The sequence below is a fragment of the Cupressus sempervirens genome, chromosome 11 (assembly GCF_028749045.1).
Source record: "Cupressus sempervirens isolate cs-2001-9-10 chromosome 11, ASM2874904v1, whole genome shotgun sequence".
Lineage (NCBI taxonomy): Eukaryota > Viridiplantae > Streptophyta > Pinopsida > Cupressales > Cupressaceae > Cupressus > Cupressus sempervirens.
In genome coordinates, this window is record NC_143128.1 from 267,917,097 (window position 1) to 267,930,990 (window position 13,894).

Genomic DNA, 13,894 nt, shown 5'->3' on the forward strand with positions numbered 1-13,894 from the left:
ATTCAGGATTGGCCCAAAAAAATTGCCATATCCTCGAGACTGAATCCCAATCCAAACCAGAATAAGGATTGGCTGCTTAGTCGAAGACTGTAAAATTCTATATATATGATAAATTGTTGAAGGGAATCTTACAGAGCAATCAAGCCAAAATGGATGTGAATGTGAGGGTTGACAAAATAATAGATGTTGAGTTAGAAATGGGTAATGTTCTTTGTAGCATATATCCAGTTCTCCTAAATGCATTCATGCTCAACATTCATCAAAAAATTGATCTTGGAAAGTAAGTAATAAAACAGACTCCAGATCAAGGAAGAAATGCAACTGTCATTAACATCCATAATATTTTTGGCTTGCAGAGCACTATAAGCTATCTATGCTGCATGGCCTCAATCTCCATTACTCATGCTAGAAAGCAGTTACACACAAAATTTATCTATGATATCCTCTAAACTTGAACTCAAAGATGTTATGAACCTGTAATCTCTAGATAAATAAAGGAAATTCTGGTTTCAATTGTACAAACATGGACTAAACCCATCAGAACAAAACTTTCCTCTTCCTCCAACTCATCGAAAAACTACTAATGCTGTTTACGTTTGGATAGCAATTGTAAAATTTCTTATATAGAAACCTTGGCCAACTTTTTTATCATTCTGTGATTGTTATTGTCATCTTTGACTTATTGAATACAAGCTATACTAGCTACACATAAACAGTATCATATTGCAAGTGATGTTCACCTGTAGCTTAAGTGGATGCAGTTAAAAGTATTGTACTCTTCAACAGTGAAAAACAAATTATTAGCACCTAAAATGTGATAAACAATAAGATAATCATTTCACCTCAAATTCCAAGATTGTAGACGCATGAAATCAGTACTAGGAAATTCTTCAGCATCCCAAAAAATCACATGTTTTATACATCACTCCACATTCAATCCAAGTTATTAATGTCCTGTAATCCATCAGGTTTGAATATTGTCCCCTAATCTATTAGATTTCAGCTCGGACATACATCATATTTCTAATTACATGGCGGATCACATTTTGGATTTTAATGAAGTAAAAATAAGCAACATTCCTAATGGTAGGACTGGGAATATCAACGGCACCTTTGAGCCCTCTCACTGAGCCAGCTTACTCAAACCAATGATGCAAGAATCAATGTGGAAGTGCACTCTTAACATGCTCAGTTTCCACCCAAATCTTATGTCTTCTCAAAGTCTGAATGCTGGCCCAAATCGTAGCAAATATTGCAGATCCTATGAGAGATGCTTCAAATCTAATACCAAAGATATATGCTGCCAGAAACAATATGTTTACCTCCATCTCCATACTATTAGGAGGCCAGCAGGCTATTCTTGTTTATTTCATGAGAATACAAATCAGAATGGACACGAGAAACAATTCACAATAAGAATATAGGGGAAACCCTAAATACCAATACATGGAATACAGTTGCTAAGGTATAATGCATATTCTCCTCATGCTTAATCAAAGAGCTCCCACTTTGGAGTGGCAGATGATGTCGAATTAGGAGGTGCGGACTCAAATGTTTCCCACTTTGTTGTCACTACAGGGTGATCCAGCAGTGATTTTGGCATTGAATTGCGAACTTTCATAGCATCCAAAGTCTCAATGCACTTCTGTACTCTCCTAACCTGCATACATTCTCCCATATTTTAAACAATACTCTGAGAGATGATTAATTTAAAATAAACTTCCTACAACATGAATCAAAAGGGAGACTCTCACAGAGATTTCACCCATTTACACTACTTGCATCAATAACTCAATTAATAAAAACTGTCATAAGCATGAATGACTTTTAAAGCAATAAAATAACATTTTACGCTAAATAAGGTATTCTAAAGCTTTTCTGAGGAAGAAAATGTAAAAGACATTATGCATTTCAAAGGGAACACAAAGAAGCAAAATATACTCCTTATAACAAAGAGCTGCCAGTTTGGTAGGAAAGTAAAAAATTAAAACTGGTTGAGTGCCTGAAGAAGCATGCAAACCACCTGCAAAGGAGTGGTTACTGCCTTATAGTTTAAATAATCATGGTGCAAACTTACAAAAAGAAAAGGTCAATGAACAATATTTGGAAACACAAGTCAAATTGTGATATTGCTATCATGAATCAATGAGTTTGACTCAAAAACTACACAGTTAAATCCTGATGGCAATATCACAATTTGACTTGCTGTGGAAAATATCTCCTACTTATCAAAATAGAAATGTATGAGGCCATTCTTTCATGGACAATAGGGCATGGTAATTGATCATCTCACAACCCCTATGAATATTGTCATTAGCAGCCTAAACTTATACATTATTTTCTAATGTACACAAACTTCAGAAAAACTAATAGAGAACAAGGTAAAATTTTCACGCAAAGCAAACTGCAAGCTCACAGATGTTTTATAAAACCGATTTCCATAACCTGCCTAATAGTGTCATCTATTAATAGTTAACTCATTGCAGAATATGAATCTGAACCGTACGTAAGTATCTAAAGTAACGAATCATGCCAACATAATCTCATTAACCTAAGCATTGACCTAAAATAACAGCAATACTTGCTCAGGTTCAGGAATACAAACTCCATACACCATCAGTACTTATTCCAACAACATTCATGAGTATTCTTTAGCTTAGAGATAGCAGAATTCCATGACAATGTTGAGACACTTCTGGGAATGATTGTGTGCCAATTTTTAACCATCAATGTTTTGGATCATACTCCATGATCCATCATCAGGATGAAAGAGTGTACAAGGATGCAAAAGATCATGGAACATGATGATCCATCTACACTCTTTCGCTTTGCTTGGAAAATTTACCATGTTTTCTATTAGTTTTCCTGAAGATTGTGTACATTAGAAAATAATGCACAATCTTAGGCTGCTAATGACAATACTCGTGGGGGGTGGGGGGTGGCGGTGGGGGTGTTCATGATCAATTACCATGCCCTTTTGTCCATGAAAGAATGATCTCAAAGATTTCTCTGTGTGTTTCCAAATATTGCTGATTCTCCTTTTCTTTCTATATGTTTCAACTATGATTACTTAAACAGTTAAACTTTAAGGTAGTGACGACTCCTTTGCAGATGGCTTGCATGCTTCTCGACAAACTGCCTAGATAGTGTCATCTTTTTATAGTTACCTCATTTCAAAATATGAATCTGAATAGTCCATAAGTATCTCAAGTAACGAATCATGCCAAACCTAATTCTATTAACCTAAGCATTGACCTAAAAGAACAGCAATGCTGGCTCACCTTCAGGAGTACAAACTCGAAATACCCATCAGGTACTTTGTCAAACAACATTAATGACTTTGCATTTTCTTAATACTCATGAGTACCCTTTGGCTTAGAGATAGCAGATTCCACAACCCATGACAATGTAGAGAACTTTATTTCTCACTATATGAAATACCAAGTAAAATATGAGATTTGCACTAAAAATTACCTGTAGTCTTCTTTGCACTTTGGCATCCCCATCAGCTGTAATTCCATCTAGCTTTACCAGTTGTCTCATGAGGAGCTCGGTAAGTCCTGTTATATCATTTTCTACTACTTTCTTCCCATTGTTCACTAATCCTTCGAGGACAGACACCTGCAAATCTCCTCAATGAAAAGTATCATAAGTTACTAAATATAGGTTGTTTGAACTTACTACTCTGCAAACACCATGTACATGTATATTCACGTAAATAAGTAAGAAAATGAAACAAGAAATTGTGAGGGATTAAGGAAAACGAATTTAAAATTTTAATCTCAGCAATCTAGGTATATGTAACACAGAATATGACAATCAACCGATGCATCAAGGCTTTGACCAACAATAATTAATATAACTATATTTACACTAATTGATACTCATGCAAAATCAGTTTTTAAATGCCATCTTGCACAAAAATGGGTCTATTTCCTTCAAATGTGATCTCCTGATTTTATAATAATTAACAACGAATTTGGAAAACATTCCTCAAATTTTCCATTAAAATTGAAAATTAATTCTATAAACAAGCAGAAGTATACTGATGCCGTTACTTTTGAGAGGGCAGAGTTATGTCAAACGATCTTAAAATCCTCATACCTGCTCTGAAAGTTTATCCACTTCTCCACAAATTTCAGAAATTGCTTTGCAAGCCATCTCAATCTTGGCATTTCTTTTCATCTCTATGTACTTTCTTTCCCTACTTGAAGGATCCTCAATGAGCACAATTTTGGACTTTTCTTTCACCCCTGATATATCTAAGAAATCGCTACTGTCCCTTTCTTTTCCTTTGAATATAAGCCTCTGCTCATTAGGCTGCAATCCTGTCTCTACAGCAAGCATTTTCTTCAACTCACCTGTGAAAAAGAAGAATGGGCAAAGAATAAGGCCTCTTTTAAACTTCCCAAAAGAGATTTAGTTCGAGTTAGAAAAAGCTAGGAAGTTGGGATGATTTTCTGTTTCTTTCTCTCAAACAGATTTGACAATATGATATAAATGAACAGGCCATAACAATGATTATCAAGATGATCCTTGAAACCATCAAATGAAGTCCCAACTCATAATCACATTGTACCATATATACAGTTATTTATCAATCAATGGAAGCAGGTTTTAATAGTTAGATCTTAATTTCTTATACTTTGAGATTCTGAATCTGATTTAACCAGAAACACCATAATATGTGGTTACAGGTACACAAAGGGTCCAAACCTCGTTTTCTAATTAGCTGGGGGAATGTATTGAGCAAATCACATTCACAGATAAGCATTGCTATACAATATCAGAACATTTGCAACCTATAATAAATCATTCAAAGCATTACTTTTATAATCAAGCGTCCTCAAAAACTGGAATGTTTTACAGAGCTCGATGCTGTGAAAATGCATAAACTTATTTCTGATGTGTGTAAGAGCTGGAACAATTGACAAAAGTGCTAAGAGACTTCCAGTTTTCTGAGGTCACAATCTTTACACCTACATTTCGTGTCACAATAACCACATAATTTTCTATCTGAGCATTTCTCCATGCGGATCTGTAAGATATTGCTATTTGATATCACTAAGTTAATCCATCCTTTGCTTCCAAAATGCACAAATGAACATGCGTGCATTAGAGTGTGTGCGACATTTATGTTTGTGATCAATTCCATTGACGACTCAAAGTTTACCTATGCCCCCCTTGCGCAACAGCTAACACACAAGAATTTGTATTGGCGGGTGTGAAACGCAACATTGAGGAGAACCAGATCAGGACGATAAACAATGAAATGAGGAGAGGGCAAAATTCATACCAAATGTAGTCTGTAGGTTGATGGAGACTTCAAGCCGGGCAGAGCCGTAGGTTACTCTCAATTTAACATTGGGAGGAGGCTTCAATGCAGGATCAGCATTGGGATCTCGCTTTTGAACCAGCATTCCACCAGGTCTCATCTCCCATTCTATTGAATCTGCATCCCTCTTAGCTGAACTACCACCAGTAATACCACCACCCATGGGATTCTTAGATCCTGATCTCTTCATCATCACAGCCACAACAACACCAACAACAATAATGCTTCAAAATGATTATTTAACCCCAATCGATCTGGGTAACCAAAAAGCTCAAAGCTGATTTATATCATAAACCAATTATTCATCCTCCCGTGTTCTTCTTCTTCCAGATCGAGTCAACCAATTAATCATTGTCAAATTCCCAATTCGCTCATGTGGGTGCCCTTCCAAATGATTAATTTTCCACGCTAAATACTCGTCTCGGTTCTCCTAATTAAAAAATCAATAACCGCATCGAGAAACAGGGCTACGGGAGAGCAAAAGCAGGGAGAGATAAATTCCTCCTCCGTTCACTCATTTATTCTCTCATTTTGGGTAGTTCACTACTACCCACTTCTTGTGGAAACTGCCCACCGACACTTGGCAGTCACATCAGACTTGTTACGGCCTGTTCCTTCGTTTCTGTTCCCCTGTGGTTGTCTTATAGATATTTTTATTTCATTCAACCAAAAATTGGTGTCCAGTCAATTGCTCTAATGACGTGGTTGGTGGATCCAACAAACGGAGTGGACCGCAAAGCACTACACGTTTTTTACTATTTCCTCTGGTAGATCTTCCAGTTATAACTGGGTTGTCTTCCTGTCTTGGAAATCGGGAGTATTCCATACGCTGTTTTTAGGCAGAGAACCCTTACCTGGTACTCCAATGTGTTATTGACAGGAAATCGTAATGCGATTGCAAACATCATGAATCCTCACTTTTAGGTCTTGTTTTTCTAAAGAAATCCCTTGTCTTGCAGTTGGATCCAAGTTTGTTTTTTAAACTTTTTGCTTAGATCTTAAACCCCTTGTCAGGTAGTTCTGTACACGTTTATTCCGCCATTTCGACAGGCATACAAGTACTCTCGTGTTTGTAGGAAGGTTTTGGTTTTGACCATCATCGGGGAATCGGGATTGTTCACCGATAGCTGTCAAGCAAGCAATTTTTGAGTGCAAGATTACAATTTTAATATTCTCTCGGAAATAAAGATGCTATTACAAATTATTGTTAATCTTATTTATATTAGATTTATATATGTATTATAGGAATTTTATAGGGATTTTAATATATTTGATGGGTATATTTCAGCGTTCCAAAAACAAGAAACCTTTGTTTTATAGCTCCATGTACATTTATTCCAGTTTTTCCCTAGCTTTGAATTTGGTGTCACTTCCCATCATCATAATTTGCAATTTTAATGATAGTTTTTTTATGACTTTTTTTTAGATGTATTATACTTTATTGGGATCTAAATAATTCTATTTTATAATTGTATGTCAAGGTTGATTTGTGGTGGCATGAAAAATATGTATAAAGATGTCTATTGTACATTCTAGTTGTAGACATTGTATCTTTGTTGAGTCATAAGAGATTGGCAGTGACACGGAAAAGGTGTAAACAAGTGTAAATTTTAGACTCTAGTCACAGGTATGGTATGTCTATGGTAAAATATATTTAATAGAATTTTTATATTTTTGTTAATGAAAACAAAAGTATCTTGTAATTCTTTGGTTTTAGGTTACATTTTGTGTAGACAAGTTATATGAAATAATATTTGGATTTGTTGATTGCAAGTTTTATTGGTTTTAGATAATATTTTGTGTAGACAAATTATATGAAAGAATATTTGAATTTGTTGGTCACTTATAATCATCATAATTTGTAATTCTAATGATAGTTTTGCTTTACTTATACTTATATAGAGAGATATGAATAATTTTATTTTAGAATTATAAGTCAATAGAGATTAGTGGTGGAGTGACAGCTATGTATTGTATATATGTGTCACATTCTACTTCTAGGTATAGTATCTTTGTTGAATCAAAAGAGGTTGGCAATACCATGAAAAATGTGTGTATATGTGTGAACTATGCACTCTAGTTATAGATATGCTATCTTTATCTACATCAAAAAAGATTTATTTGAATTTTTTAGCCTAGAAATTATTTTTTTAACAAAAAGTTGTCAGTTAGGCAAAAAATTGTAATCATTCCTATTATTTATTTACAAGTTAGTTTTTTATCTAACTCCATTTTTAACTCTTGTTTTTATATTTATTAATTGTTATCTCCACTTTTAATTATTGTTTTTCTTTTCAAGATTTTATTAAATGATTTTTTTCATATTTGATAAATAAATTGAAAATTATTAATTATATAATTTGTTCACATATAATTAAATCTTCACTTTTAACTATTATTATTCTTTTCCTATTTATTTTTAAAATAATTACTTGTGATCTCCACATTAGCTCATTCGTGATCTCTATTTATTTGACTTTTGATTTTTAAAATTGATTTAGATTTTAGTTTTTCTTTAAATATTATTTTTAAGTTTCTATAATTTACTTAATCAATAGATATTTTTTAGAGACATTGGTATTTTTCATATTTATTTTTTGTATTTTTCTTATTAATTTTCATAATAGATTTTTTTATGAAGTTTTTTTCATATTTGATAAATTAGATTTAAATAAATAAAATTTATTAATCTATTTAAAAGAGTTTAGTAAATATTATGTTTTAGATTAAGGTAAAAGCAGGTTTTGAAGGGGCCTCGAAACCCTTTACATCTAAGAGAAAGATAAACCATTAAGCACGACCAGGTTAAAAAGAAACCTGAAACCAGCAAAACAACTAAACCAGGTTAAACAGGGACCTGAGACCAACAGATGTGACCAGAAAAAACAACCAAAACAATACTGGAACCTGGAAGGTCAACAGACTGGAATAGCAACCTGAAAAACCTCCCAGACCAGAAACCAACGAACCAGAAAAGCAACCAGTTCACCAACACAAAAAAACGGGTCAACATAAGGAAACAAAGGATTTTCCTTTTGATGTGAATTTTCCCTTACCCGACCGAAGGATCCTATCTAAAGGGGGGGGGCAGAAGAAAAAGACTTCTTCTTCCGCTAAACCGCGATCCAACCGTCCTCAATCTTCGCAGCCTCAGCAACCCACGCCTCAGAAGACAAAGACCCGAGGAACCCAGGGGACGCAGAAGCCGCACCAACCTCCGTGAGAGAATCAGAAGATGCCTGACCCCTAGGAGGGACATCCGAACCAGGGGAAGAGACCAAAGCATCCACCTCCACCACCGGCTCGAACAGAACGCAATCCTCAGCCACAAAGTCCTTAGAAGCATCCAAGGAAAGATCCACTAGAGCATCCTCCTCAGTCACCGGCACAGAACTAGCCTCAGCCTCAGAATCGTCAAGAGCAACCAAGGAATGTTTCACCATGTAGTGCTCAGAGGAGGCCTTTGACCACCAAGAAGGTGGTCGCCTAGGTTTGGATTTCCCAGCAGCACAACGAGCAGCAATATGACCCGTCAAGTGGCATATCCTGCAACAAAAAGGGACACCCTCATAATCCAACGAGCAGTAAATATTATGTTATTTGAATTGAAAATTATTATTAATCTAATTTGTTCTCATAAGATTATATTTTTAAAAATAATTTTATTATCGAGCACCTATCGACTTATCATTGCAAGCACAAAAGCATGCAACTGCTAGTTATATTTTTGTTAATAGCTAGGAACAAAAGTATCTTGCAAGACATGTTGGTTTTAGGTCACCTTTTGTGTAGACATGTTATATGAAAGAATGTTTCAATAACATACTTATGTGAAAATATTATTTGATATTGGGATTGAATTTGTTGGGAGGGTGACTCTTATCAAGCAATATAAATTTAATTCACAAACAAATAAACCACTTGTAATAGAAATTGAATTTAGCTTAGTTGAGTATTGTTGCTCATTTTGCACCCTGCCAATATTCAAATTTTAAATGCTTACCCACCAACGGCTAGTTCCCAGAGTTAATGTTATTTTAAATGCCTGAGAAACATCGAAAAAAATTTTAAAAATCAAACTTATGATATGTTTTGATCGGCCTGCATCCTATCCCGTCGTTGGATCTTCTCAGGATCTATGACCTTCGCTACGTTGCCAAGAAAAGTTGCTCAATAGATATGCATAGCGACTTAGCGAGTGTTTGCCACATGGATCAATGGGCCCAGTTTGGCAGTGGTGGTTTTTTGTTTTTTCGGTGCCGAGTTTGGATAAAGTCACCGGTGCTTGCTACCTCACTACTAGAAAATTCAAATAGCTCGTCGTTAGCGACATAGCGAGTCACCGTGAAATGAGTGTTTGGTGGGACCTCATGTGACATGGGTGCTCAGGGGGGATTCTGACCGTCGGATCAATGCAAAATCAATAGTCCTCACTAACTCGCTATGGAAAGATGCTCAGAAGATATATATAGCGAGATAGCGATTCGTTGCCACATGTCTCGTGGGGCCAGGTTTTTTTCATAAGCCACAGGGTGGACCTCGAACCAATGATGCACCAAGAATGAATGTACAGATTAATGACACGTCGATGGTTGGTCAATTTCTCATTGGCTAAGGCGATGACAGTGCAAAAGTGGGCCAATCCCTTCAGTGCGTCTTTCACTATCGTCAGATCAGCATGGATCAAAGGTCCTCGTTAACTCGCTATGGGAAGATGCACGTTGTTTAGGTATAGCGAGTTAACGACCTGGCGACACGTGGATTGTGGGTCCTATTTTCCTCGACGGGCTGCAAAAGCAAGAACTTCCTGGACAAGTTGGAGAAAGGCCAAGTTTCTATTGGTCAGCACACTGATAGAGTGGGTGTATCTTCAGGACTGTCGGATGGTGGAAGATCGATATTTCTCACTAGGTCGTTATGGAAAGATGCTCAATCTTTAGCTATAGCGACATAGCAAGGATTTGTCATGTATCCTCAGGGTTCTGTGGGTCCAGTTGAGGCAGTAACGGTTAGATGCAGCTGGCGGTTAGTGCAACGTCGCGGTCAGGATTTTTTGAGAAAAGTTGGCGCAATTAGTGAAGGAAGGAATGGTCAACCATGTAAGACCCACGAGGTGGAAAAATGGAATGAACTGATTGGCCCACGTGGCTCATCTTGGTGCCAAGATAGATTGACTAATTTAACTTGCTAATTCACGAACTAGGAACAGAGGAAATCAAGGTTTTTTGTGAATCCGATCTTCATGATCAATCCCAACCACCAGGAAATGAATGCTAAACGCGGGAGAGCAGTCCATCGCCTCTGGTAATCCATCTACCTAGTTATAGCATAGTTATGGCACCATTTCTGTCTTCTCGAGACATTATTTGACACAGAATATCAGATATCATTGCCCTAAGATCTGTATCCATGATCAGATTTTCCCCATGATTATTCTCTGCAGGACTTCAATGCAGTGGTTGAGGAGTAATTAAAATTAGAGGACATCTCAGTTATGCCTGCACTATAAAGGCAGATTTTGTAAATTTTGAAAGGGTCGAAAACATTCTCTATTGTTCTCTATTATTGCTCTGCAATTCCAGTGTAAAATTCCCCTTACCTCTGAATTGTATGATTCTCTACCTTATCTCCTTCAGCCATTGGTATGAAAGTGCAAGAACTCTTTGCCTTCGCCATTGTTTTGTGAAAGTCTGTAATTTGCCTGACTGTATCTCTTTTAGCCTGTGAATGACATATAAGTGAATCTTCTCTTTCCTTGTGTCATTCATTCAACTTTTCTGGTCTACATGTGGTTATTAGATTAAAAGCAAGTCTGAATGTGTATATCCTTAGTTTCATTCTGGTTCAATAGTGCACATATGGGTAGAGATTGGTTTGAACACTCTATTTTGGTACATCACCTCTTTAGATTAGATTAGGTAGATTTGCTTTCATGCTCTCCTTCTCCCTTTTCCTCTCCAAGAGTAGTTAGGTGCATCCTGATAGTAAGAGGAAGCCGGCCTTCTCTGAAGACTCAACCTCACAGTTCAAGTCCCACAACCTAGAGGTTGTTTCCATGTTTCACTAGGTTGTCCTCACGCATAGGCTTTGGACAAGGGTGCAAACCTAAGTGACAACAAGTATTGAATGAAAAAAAAATTGTGTAATATATGAATTGAAGTTATGAAGAAAAATTTATATTTCATAATAACTTAGCTTGGGTGAATTATTTGATTATTAGGTTGGAAAAATTTATTGCTTATAAAAAAATGAAATTAAGTTACTTTCAAAGATTAAACCTATTTACCACTCCCTAGATTATGTAAGCATGAGTCAACATTTAGAGAATAAGTTAGATTGTAATTGTGAAAATTGTGTGTTCATGCTCATTTCTTATATTTTTTGGGTCCTCTTTGATTAGAATGTCATAAATGCTATGGTTAGTTAAAAATGGAACACTCTTGTATGAGTTGGCTCATGACATCATTTATCTTGATCTTTTCTATCATTGACTCCTATGTATTTATATGTGTTCATTAGTCTTGTTCTTCACTATGGATCAAATCTTTAAGTGCATACTTGAACCAAGTTACTTTCATAGTCATGTAGATATGAACCTGAGCATTTTAAATTTTCAAATTTAGATTATTGTCTTCTCTACCATTTTACTAGTCATTACGAGATAACTCAACACATGTTAGTTTGTGTGTTTGGTTGTTATATTTATTAAGTCATTTGAAATAATTTAAGAGTTATCAAGAAGTGTGTTGGAATTTTATTGGTAGAGAATTTATGAGATAATTTTAGTAGATTTTATTACAAAGGTATCAAAGTACACCATCTTCCATGCTTGTTACTATAGACGCTCAAAAATGGTTCACATCTACAACCTCATCACTTCTTCATACTAATTTGTCCCATTTTCTCATTCTACTAACTTTGATCTTTTGGTTAGATTGACCATATTTTGTCATTTATATCCCCTTTCACATCAATTTCAAATCAACTCGGAATCATATCAAATCAACTTATAATCACCCCAAATCAACTTTAAATCACTCAAAATCGGTCCTAATCAACCCAAAACATATCAAACATCCCAAATCAATCATCATTTATCCGCTCCTAGGCATTGCTGTGGCTTTCAGTGCCTTGGAAACCTATCAACTTATCAATCTTATCAATCTGACCTTAGTGTTGTCTTGGCTCTCAGTACTAGGTCAAAATATCATTCATGTCATTCAATCTTTGACTTTGTTGAGGCTTTCAATGTCAGATCATGGCATCATCAGCCATTTTAATAATATTGACAATGTCCGTCAATGTTATTATGATCGAACCTTATCAATCAATTTCAATCCTGTAGCATTTACAATGTCGGTTAAATGTTACATATCAATTTATTCATGTCATGTGTCATTGGCATGTTATCAATTTTGATCTATCAATTAATTTGACCATGGCTTTGGTCTACCTTTTCATCATCTTATTCGATATCCATCATCGTCACATTTTCATCAAAAGATACGATCGCATTCATTTAATCAATTTGCCCAATCATCTACTAATTTTCTCTATAGGATTAGATAACCCATAATTTAATTCTATTATTCTCACTAATTATTCTTCCCGATTATCATCCTCAATTAATTAATTTTATTAATTAATTGATTCATTATCTGCAAACCATGGAAATTTACAATTTCCTAAGTTCTATTTTCCATCATTAATTCTATTTTCTACTAATTCTTATTTTGTAGAATAAAAGGATTTTGAATTCAAATATTCCATAAAATATTTCATCATCATGACACTTGGATGTGACACCTCATGGATTCTCCTTTGACACTTGGCTGAGATTTGTCATAATCAAATATTCTTATCTCTTACGCATGTCCCTATTTGGCTTATTCGTCATAGATTCTTGGCTTTAAGTGGGTTGAGGAATCTTATAACACGTCATGGATTCTCTTCCAAATTTGACTCTCGTGTGTCATAGAATCTTACTTTTGGCATATTCTGTCATATGCGTCATAGGAATTATTATTACCTCTTACGCATGTCCCTATTTGGCTTATTCATCATAGATTCTTGGCTTTAAGTGGGTTGAGGAATCTTATGACGCGTCATAGATTCTCTTCCACATTTAGCCAAATTTGACTCTCATGTGACATAGAATCTTACATTTGGCATATTCTTTCATATGCGTCATAGGAATCTCTTGCCACATCGCATGTCTGTGGGTGACAAATCCAATGCTCTCACCCTACATGAAAATTATAAAATGGACACCCTTCCTCTCATTTCGGATCTAGAATGCTTAAGTCTTGAGTCCTTGAATCTTTGAGTTTTTGAGTCTCTACTAATTTGCATTTTGCATTCTCTCTCTCACATAAAATCACACTTCAAGTATTCTCATGGCATTATCACTATCATAGGCTTTTGCTTCAATTTTGTGTGCACTATAGGCAACTTTGGAGCTACAATCATTTGGAGAAGAAAGAAGGACATGAGAGCTACAAACGGAAAAGGGAGTTTTTTATTATGTTTGCTTTCTTTTGTTTAGTTTGGCTTTTATGG

The 13,894-nt window shown here is 35.5% G+C and overlaps 1 protein-coding gene across 1 annotated transcript; it reads right to left on the reverse strand.

The window, feature by feature from the left end:
- Positions 1 to 886: 886 nt before the first annotated feature.
- Positions 887 to 5,863, reverse strand: LOC149529164 (BAG family molecular chaperone regulator 1-like). The gene is made up of 4 exons (XM_089811789.1): positions 5,297 to 5,863; positions 4,105 to 4,361; positions 3,475 to 3,621; positions 887 to 1,660 (listed from the first exon to the last, which is right to left on the reverse strand). Exons 1-4 carry the CDS (start codon positions 5,526 to 5,528, stop codon positions 1,490 to 1,492), a joined length of 807 nt encoding a protein of 268 aa, XP_089667915.1. The 5' UTR covers positions 5,529 to 5,863; the 3' UTR covers positions 887 to 1,489.
- Positions 5,864 to 13,894: the final 8,031 nt, after the last annotated feature.